Source organism: Mastomys coucha, unplaced genomic scaffold (genome assembly GCF_008632895.1).
Source record: "Mastomys coucha isolate ucsf_1 unplaced genomic scaffold, UCSF_Mcou_1 pScaffold6, whole genome shotgun sequence".
Lineage (NCBI taxonomy): Eukaryota > Metazoa > Chordata > Mammalia > Rodentia > Muridae > Mastomys > Mastomys coucha.
Genome location: NW_022196912.1, coordinates 125,870,921 through 125,880,920, shown reverse-complemented (window position 1 = coordinate 125,880,920; position 10,000 = coordinate 125,870,921). Strand labels below are relative to the sequence as shown.

At 46.6% G+C, this 10,000-nt stretch overlaps 1 protein-coding gene across 8 annotated transcripts in view; it reads right to left on the bottom strand.

Moving 5' to 3' along the window:
* Tdrd9 (tudor domain containing 9) overlaps positions 1 to 10,000 on the bottom strand; it is a 101,995-nt gene that overhangs the window by 13,713 nt on the left and 78,282 nt on the right. For 5 of the 8 annotated variants that reach the window (XM_031355946.1, XM_031355954.1, XM_031355947.1 and 2 more), the window contains 2 exons: positions 9,364 to 9,460; positions 4,742 to 4,880 (listed from right to left, as the gene is read on the bottom strand). In XM_031355946.1, the coding sequence (XP_031211806.1) occupies positions 4,742 to 4,880; positions 9,364 to 9,460 (236 nt within the window). Of the gene's footprint in view, positions 1 to 4,332; positions 4,614 to 4,741; positions 4,881 to 9,363; positions 9,461 to 10,000 lie in introns of those variants that run through there. The other 3 variants (XM_031355949.1, XM_031355950.1, XM_031355953.1) reach the window with 3 other exon arrangements.

The following is a 10,000-nucleotide window of genomic DNA, read 5'->3' as shown; positions in this document are numbered from 1 at the left end:
TCTTATACTCCATAGTCCATAGGCAGGCCTGCCCACATCAGAGGATGTGGCCATGGTGCTTGGCTGGGGACTCTCCAGGCCTCCTGGCTTCTCAACTCCTAGTTCATCAAGCCTCATGTGTCCTCAGAGACCCATAGACCTCACTTGAACTTGGAATAATTTTTTTTTTTTTTTGGTTTTTCGAGACAGGGTTTCTCTGTATAGCCCTGGCTGTCCTGGAACTCACTCTGTAGACCAGGCTTGCCTTGAACTCAGAAATCTGCCTGCCTCTGCCTCCCAAGTGCTGAGATTAAAGGCATGCACCACCATCGCCCGGCTAAACTTGCAAAAATTTTGTAAGGGATAACTGCTCTCCCCCAAACTAATTATTCAATCATTTTTCTTCCTAGACACATGGATATTTTAAGCTCTGGGTTATAATCCAATATATTGTTTTCATATATGTAAACCTAATATATTTCTGTTTAGCTCTGCCCACTGGCAGGTACGTTTCCCTCCCACTGGTTCCTATGTCCTTGGATGCATCCAATCCCTGTGTGCAGCATAAGCATCCTTCCTTCCTGATGCTACAAGATGCTCTGGGCACCTACATTTCCTGCTCCATTCCCAGAACAAGTAGTTTCTTCAAGGAGATCTGATTCACAACTTGCGTAATTCATTAGAACATGTTGGAATGCCCCATGTTCATTGCCCCAGAGGAGCTACTTCTCAGCAGCTCTCCCAGAGCTGGGCATTGCATGTGGACAGGAGGCCATTAGCACAAACCTCTAACTGTTTCTGTACTTATCTGGCCCTACAGGTACTAACTCTGAGTTCACAGCGGTGTCTCAGGCTCTAATCCAGTACCGCAAGGGTCATGCCAGCCTTACTTGCTTATTTGTAACTTCCCTCCACATCCCCTTATATACCCAACCCAATAATGTGGAAAACGGCCTCAGACCTGCTGACCTGTGCTTCACTAACCCCAAAGCTACCAACTGCAGGACGGTGTTCGTGTGGAGCTTCCTTTGCCCCCCACCTTCCAAGCTCCTTTGCTCTACTCCTTTGACCTGAGTATGTGTGACATTTGCAACAGTCATGTTTACGGTCCCTTTCCACACTTGTATCCTCCCATCCTGGGAGACCTGACACCCTTGTGTGGTGTGACTGTCATACATTAAAACTTACTATCTGGGGACACTTAGATGTGGGGCAAATGCATCCTGTGTGTCCTCTACCTTCATCTCTTTTGCTGTCAGGCTCCTAGGTGCCCCATACAGTTATTCACTCCCTACCTCCTGGCAACCACTTGTCTGCTTCCTGTACAGAATGTCTTCTCTCACAGGCTCACACAGACATACACTGTGCTGGCTAAGCTTATGCAAAGCGGACACACAACTACAGTTATCTGAAGAAGGAAACTTAAACCAAGGAAAGACCACCACAAGATCTGGCTGTAAGGCATTTTCTTTATTAGTGATTGATGGGGGAGGCCACAGCCCATTGTGGGTGGTGCCATCCCTGGGCTGGTGGTCCGAGGTCCTCTAAGAAAGCAGGCTGAGCAAGCCATGAGAAGCAAGCCAGTAAGCAGCACTCTCCATGGCCTCTGCATCAGCTTCTGCCTCCAGGTCCCTGCTTGAGTTCCTGTTCTGACTTCCTTTGCTGATAAACAGCGATGTGGAAGTGTGAGCCGAACACACCCTTTCTCCAACTTGCTTTTGGGTCATGATGTTTTGTCACAGCAATAATAACCCTAACTAAGATAAGCTGTATTGGGAGTGGGGTATTGCTGTGACATACCTGTGTTTTGGGCAGGACTGTGGAAGGACTCTAGAACTTTGGGCCAAAGTTATCTGGGATTCATTTTTGATCATCTGGGCTCCTCTTAGGACCTTGAGTCACTTCTCCAGCTCTGCCCTCTACAGCACACAGTTTGTCTTTTAAGCTCCAGCTGGCCCCACTCCACTGCTGCTGCTGTTCATGGTGGTCATGCATGGTACTGACATCTGCAAAATGCTGGGTCTTCTTTGCCTGACCCCTTCTGTCCTGGGCCTTTAACTGTCACTGAGGCTGCTCCTTCACCATGACCTCTCCTGGCCTCTGAGTGTTGAGAGCTCAGTGGGATGTTCTGTGGGAGCTTGGAAGATAGGAATGTTGAGAGCAGTGCATAGGATGAAGGCCTGGCTTGTGTGCAATGGATAGAGTCCTGGCTTGTGGAATTTCAAAATGGAATTCAAAGATTACCAGAGCCATTGTCTATTCTCAATTGAGATTATTTCATTCCGGTCAGCTTGGGCTGAAAAGTCAGTCATAATCAATGAGAGGCAACACTGAAGGGAAACATTCACATTACTGGACAGTTGACGCTGGTCAGCTGGAGCTAAGAAATTAGCAGTGACTGACTGAGAAGCGAGACCAGCATCACTGAGGTGAAATCTTCCGGGAAGTGTTTTCTCAAAGTCAGCACACAGAAGCTGTGTTCCAGATGCGACCAAAGTTGTACCTTGTGCTACGCTGAACTTGGTAGTCTAAAAGCCACTTGTGTGGAGCTGGTTTTGAGATCATGAAGAGGTCATAGAGAAGAGCTAAGGCTTGGCGCTGTGGGGTTAGGAGAAGCCATTGGTAAAGACGCAGCCCAGTTGTAGGAGAAGACTCCAGAGTTTTGCAGATGTCAGTGCCATGGATGACTACCAGAAGCAGCAGTGGAGCCAACTGGAGCCTAGAAGACAAGCTGTGTGTGCTGCAGAAGGCAGAGCTGGAGAAGTGACCAGAGCTCCTTGGAGAAATCCTGAAGATTGTAAGCAAACCCCAGATAACTGGCTACTGAGTTATTGACACTGCTGGAGTTTGGCTCTGCTTGGTTCAGAGTGGGACTGTGTCCTGGTTCTTCCCTCTTGAAGAAAGTATTTAATTTGATTTTTACAGAAGCCCACAGCTAAAAGACTTTGACCTTTTTAAAAAGAGATTTTGGATTTTTGGAGAGGTTATATAGTTTAAAGAAACTGAATTTTTGATGTGTTTTGAATTTGTAAAGATTGTGGAAGTTTTAAAATTATTTACATTTCTAATGTGAGTTCTTGGGATGAATAAGAAAAGAAAGGTGTAGCTTAATAATGATGGATTTGTGTATCAGGTTGACAAGAGGTCAGTTGTGTCTTGAGATAACTTGACACATGAACTAGTCATCTGAAAGGAGGGAACCTCAACTGAGAAAGCATCTCCATAAGATCCAAAGACTGTAAGGCATTTTCTTAATTAGTGATTGATCATGGAGGGCCCAGTCCACCGTGGGCGGTTCCATCCCTGGACTTGGGACTCTGAGCTCTATATAAAAGCAGGCTAAGTGTGGTGGTTTGAATGAAAATGTCTCCAACAGGCTCACAGAGAGTGGCCATATTAGGAGGTGTGGCCCTGCTGGGGGAAATATGTCACAGGGGTAGGCATTGTGGTTTCAGAAGCTCAAGCCAGACCCTGTGGCTCACTTTCTTCCTGTTGCCTGCAGATGTAGAACTCTCAGCTACCTCTCTGGCACCACTAACCCAGGTTTAACTGGTAAGAGACCAGTCCTCAGAGGGCAGCCCCTCTGCAGCCCATGTGGAGACCTCAGCTTCCCACCTGCCTGCCTTGCCTCCGGCTGGCAGTGTCAGCACTGTGGACTGGGATGTGCATGGCCCCCACCTGCATCTCCTCACAAGCCAGCCACGCAGCCTCTCATTTGTTCATTTCCGTCCTATTTTTATTTGTCTGCTTATTTTATTAGTGACTATGAGACTGGCTAGTAGACTATGGATATGATCAGGCATGGAATAAGCACCTTTGCCCAGTATGCAGGTTTTCTTCATGGTCCTACCAGGATCTTTTGCAGAGCCAATTTACCCTTCATAGACAGAACCTCTGGTATATACCCGTAAGCCTTGTGGTAAACCCAAATTTACATGTAGGACCTACCTATTTGTTTCTAGAATGTTTGTTCTTCATTTTGCAATTAAGTCTGTGATCAAAGGAATACTTTTAAGAGTAGCAGAGGCTCTCAACAATGGAGCCACCCCTCTAGTCATCTTAGGTCTGTCCTTTTGACGATTCAGTGGATACTGACAACTATAAAAGCGGAGGGCACTGCCAGCTCCTGTGTCCCAGGAGTTAGGTTACCGTGACTCAGCTGCTCCTCCCTCCCAGCCCTCACCCAGCTGGTCAACCGTATCGTGGAACTTCTGAGAAAAAGTCCCAAGAGTGGCACTTCTGAAGGTATTTTTAGAGAAAGGTCAGTTCCTTTTTTTTTCTTTTTTCTTTTCTTTTTTCTTTGGTAAATGCAAAGGACACAAATGCTAGAATAAGGAAATACAAAAACAAAAATAGAACAATAAACATTTTTAATTAGCACCTGATCACTTGATTGGCACACTCTAAAAGGTGGCCCTGGCTGCGCAGGTGCACTTGGTGGGTCTGGTAGAGGGGCGGAGCCACTGGTGGTTGCTCTCCTGGCCGAGTGGGGCAGGCTGTTTCTTTACCTCTCTATGTCACTAGCAAGGAGGGGCTCATAATGAGGCCCATGCACTGGGAGACAGCGGAGGAGAGGAGAGTGTAGGCCATGGAGAAGCCGCACTGCAGAACAAACTGGCTAAGGAATGGTCCTTCTGCACAGGCAGAGGCCACCATGGTAAGCAGGCAAGCACATCACCACATACAGCCTGTGGCTGACATGAAGTCACATGGGTGCAAAAGCAAGTGGGTGGGAAGAACCCATGCAGAGCATGCCACTCACCTCAACAATGTCCTCCACGCTGAAGCTCACATCAAAGGCCAGCTCGATGTCATGCTCTGGCAGAATAGGGGCCTCTGTAGTTGAATTCCATCCCAAACCACAAAGGACCCCAGTGTAACATTTTCCATCACGGTCAACTCTGAAAGGCATTTAGAGGAGTTAAGCTAAGTCACCACTTCAAGTTTAGATATGTGACTGGTGAAGTTACCTGATGTCTTTTCTAGCACCAGGACCGTAACTAAATTATGTGACTCCTCAGTTTTTACACAGAAATACAGATTAAATATCACTATAAGGAGGACAATTTAAATATGCATTGTTGTAGGATAGCTGATCACACTGTGAGACTGTCTCACTGGAAAAACCCGTTTCTAGTTGTGGTATGGCACAGCCCTAGCACACACCTTTAATCTAAGAGCTTTCTGTTTGTTGTAAACAGGACTAAATAAAGTCAACCATAGGTCAAGAGGCGGAACAAGCAACCAGTTGACAGGCAGTGAACGTGGGAAAAGACCACAGAGAGTGGGAGGAAGTCGGGAAGATGGATAGACAGACACACAGGAAGCAGACAGGAGGAACTTGCAGAGTTGTAAGGTTTGTAAGACAGTGTGGAAAAGGGGAACAGGCTCTCTCCTTCTGGGGCACCAGTTAAAGAGGAAGGTCAGCTGGGTGCTTTCTCTGCCTCTTTGAGCTAGCAGGCTTCCCTCCAGCCTCTGGCCCCTCAGTCTCCATTTGTTAAAATCGAATGATTGGGATTTTGTTTTAAAAACATCAATGCATATTAACAATGTTGGGTTTCTTGTACAAGTTTTTATTTTATGTGTACAGGTGTTTCGCCTGTGTGTCTGTATGTGCACCACATGCATGTCTGGTGCCCTCATCTGGAATAGGAGGAGTCGCAGATACTTGTGAGCTGTCATGTTGCTGCTAGGAACCTCCCGAAAAATGGCTAATTCTCTTAACCACCGAGCCATCGCTCTAGTCCTCAAGGCTATGCTATTAATTCTGTCTGGAACATATGAGGAAGTGAGAAGTCTCCTTCACCAGCTTAATAAAAGGATGGGATCCTGTGTAGAAGTAGTCTTGAGGACTGGAAACTTGAATTCAGACTTAGAAACTAGGTTCTGAGTAATCTACTTTATAAAACAGTCACAACGGTGTTTCTTAGGTCTAGCAAGATGACCATGCATAAAGGTGCATGCTGCCAAACCTGACAAGCCGAGTCTGATCCCAGGAACCCACATGATGAAGGAGAGAATAAACTCCTACACACTGTCCACTGACCTCCATGTGTGCACTTGACACACACACACACAAAATATATATAAATGCAATAAAATGGGTAGGAGAGATGGCGCAGCAGTTAAGAGCATTTACTGCTATTGCAAAGGAACTGAGTTCTGTCCCTAACACGCACATGGCTACAATTTTAACTCTAGTTCCAGGGGATCTTACATTTCTTCTGGCCTTGTTTGATGCCAGGTATGCACATAGTGTATATACATGAGTAATGGCAAAACACTCATATAAATAATAGAAAATCAATTAATATTTATAAGTAAAAATTTTTCTTAAATGCAATAAAAATTTAAAATGTTTCTTTAAATTTGACATGCCCCTATATTAACATAATTTATTATGATTTCAATTTATATAAAACCCTTTTAGAACAGAGGTAATAAGAAACCAGAAGTGACTATCAAGTCTTTTTAAAATTAATTTATTCATTTTAAGGATATGAGTGTTCTATTTTTGTATAAACCTGCATGCCAGAAGAGTGTATCAGATCTCATTATGGATGGTTGTGAGCTACCATGTGGTTGCTGGGAACTGAACTCAGGACCTCTGGAAAAGCAGCCAATGCTCTTACCCACTGAGTCATCTCCCCAGCCCTTATTTGTCAGTTTTATTAGCACCTGACCTCCTCCCACAGTTGTTCAAATGTAGTAACACATACATACATACTTTTCAGTTTGTTTGTTTGAGATAGGGTCTTGCCCAATAACCCAGACCAGCCTTGAACTTGCTATTTAGCTTAAGGCTAGCTCTGAACTCACAATCCTCCTGCATCAACTTCTCAACTCTTTTATACTTTATAGGTGTGTGCCATTATATCTGTGTTCTGCTTTATGTGTTAATTGGGTAAAACTAATGCAAGCAGTTCACTGTGCTTTGAATCTTGTCTCTCCCAGAGTCTGAGTTAAGGTGTCTCTTCACAGCAATCAATCCCTAAGACAGCCTGTAATTCTGCCTGCTCTGTAAAGTTTGAGTTTGCTGCCTGTGGTCCTGTGGGGAGGTGGCGGGGCCTCTGAGTCTCTCAGAGTGTGTTCCAGCAGAGGCCCAGCACCGTGGCCCTCCCCTGCCTCTGCCTGCCTACTCCCTTGGGTGGCTTTGCTCTGCCATGGCTCCATCCTAATTCTCTGCCTTACCACAGCCCAGGCAGAGTAGCATGCATGTGGGCTCAAGACGCTGACACCAAGCTGGGACACCTGTCGTCCTCCCAGCTGTTTTCCCAGGCATTTCGTCATAGTGACTGCCCTGGCTGGTTTTATGTCAACTTGCCACAGCCAATGTCACCAGAGAGGAAGGAATCTCAACTGAGAAAATGTTTCTATGAGATCCAACTGTAGGGCATTTTCTTAAGTAGTGATTGATGGGGACAGGTCCAGCTCATGGTGGGTGGTGCCATCCCTGGGCTGGTGATCCTGGGTTCTAGAAGAAAGCAAGCTGAGCAAGCCAGAGAAACAAGCCAGTGAGCAGCACCTGGGCATGGCCTCTGCATCAGCTCCTGCCTTTAGGATCCTGCCCAACTTCCTGTTCCTGTTCCAACTTCCTCTATGATGGATAGTGATATGGACATTCCCCAGTTTCATCTCAGCAACTAGGACAGTGACCCAAGGTGGTGGGCACCTCACTCAGAGCACATTAGGAAGCCCAGAATGCAGACCCAAGGTGGTATGGCGCCTCACTCCACAGAGAACGTTAGGAAGCCCAGAATGCTGACCCAAGGTGGTGAGTGCTTCACTCAGAGCATGTTAGGAAGCCCATAATGCTGACCCAAGGTGGTGTGGCACCTCACTCCACAGAGAACGTTAGGAAGCCGTAATGCTGACATAAAGCCCATCTTCTCATCACACAGGTCTCTGAGGGAGAGCCAGACTGGATAGAGAGCTATGGTCTATGGAGTAGTTCACCTCTTTGCTTCCTAGTACCCATGGGAAGAGAGGCTGCCAGGGCTCCTCACTGGCAACTGGCCAACAAAGCTTCAACTCTCATCCAGAGCCTGTAGACAACAGGATGCCACTTTCATTTAGTATTCCATGTTCTAACTTCATGTCATGTGTTTTCATGTCATGTCTACTTTTAATGAATTAATATGTTTTGAATAGGTATGGTCCCCATAGACTCAGGGGTTTGAATGCTTGGTATTATCAGGAGGTGTGGCCTTGTTGGAGGAAGTGTGTCACTGTGGGATGGGCTTTGAGGTCTCCTATGCTCAAGCTATGCCCATTGTGATACACAGTCCCCTTTTGCTGCTTATGGATCAAGACAGAAAGCTCTCAGCTTCTTCTCCAGCATTCTGTCTGCCTGGACACTGTCATGTTTCCCACCATGACGATAATGGACTAGATGTCTGAGTTACGGTGTCTCTTCACAGCAATCAATCCCTAAGACAGCCTGTAATTCTGCCTGCTCCATTTCAAGTGTGTGAGCTGCTCTGTGAATAAGTCAAAAGCCAAGAACAGATGCTCCTCTCCCGACAATGGGTCCACACCCAACAAGCCTGTGTTAGTAACTCTTCTTGTCACTGCAACTAAACACCTGACAGAAGTGACCTGGGCAAGGAAGGTCAATCCTGAGCGAAGGAGGTCAATCCTGAGTGAGGGATGTTATTCCTGAGGGAGGGAGGTCAATCCTGAGTGAGGGATGTTATTCCTGAGGGAGGGAGGTCAATCCTGAGTGAGGGAGGTCAATCCTGAGTGAGAGATGTTATTCCTGAGGGAGGGAGGTCAATCCTGAGTGAGGGAGGTTATCCAGGTTCAGCTTCAGGGGAGCTCAGGTGAGAGTGGTGGCTGGGTGTTCACATTGCATCAGGCAGGAAGCAGAGGAAGCAGGCCAGACCACAAGTTAGTATTGTCTTCACAGGCCTGTCTCTATTGATTTTATCCCATCATCTAGGCCTCATGTCCCAACAAATCTCCCAGAGCAGTGCCATCTGAGCCTGCGGTACATTCTCCAGACTTAGACCATAACAGCATCCCAGCTGAAAATACTGCAGTGGAAAATGCATTGATTATAGTGGGCCTTCTGACTACCACAGCACATAGTGGTGTGTCGGCCATGACACTCAGGACCACCATACTACCACAGCAGCCTGGAGCTTGCCGGCATTACTAACCAGAGAAACTGAACAAGTGTTACTTTGGCATCATCACAAAACAAAAACTTAAGAATTTGAAGTCTCCTAAGTCAGAGACCATGAGCAATGTGCAATGCAGAACCACACTGAAGCACAAAGTGAACAGTGCAGGATGGGTCACATCCCGCCTCCTCCTCTCTTCCCCACCTAGATTCTCCTGTGTGGAAGTCTGCATACAGATGACATGGAAGCCCACACCTACCTTAACTCCATCACTGGTGCGAACAACATGCTGAGGAGCGCTGGGAGGCCTGGGATGTGCGGCATCAGGGAGGTCTCTCTCAGGAGCATGGTGGACCCTGCCACACAGTAGAAAAGCAGCATAACACACAGCTTAGGGTCACTCCTCCAAATCCAGCTGGCTTCTGCTGAGTCTGACCACCGGGGTGCTGCCCTTGGCTCCTGTGCATTCTACAGACAGACTCATGACCGTGCTTAGGTATTTATTCATGAAGAGAACCCACTGAGCTCCTGTTTTCTTCAGTTTCTTGTTAGATCTTACCAGGATTTCCTAAAGCCAAGAACTTTGTAGACAGGTATGAAGAAACAATAATCACTGAATTCCCACATCCTTGTATAAAACCAAAAGTAGTTATACTTTGTTTCCTAAATTTGCATTAGCCACTGCACTCAGGAAATAGCTTAATGAGAGCTGGAGAGATGGCTCTGCTGTGGGGAGTGCTTACTGCTCTGGCAATAACCCAGGTTAATTTCCCAGCACCTACAGGATGGCTCATAATCATCTATACTCCAGTTCTAGGTGATCTGATGCCTCTTCTGACTTCCATGGGCTCCTGTGCACATGTGATGCTCACACACACACACACACACACACACAG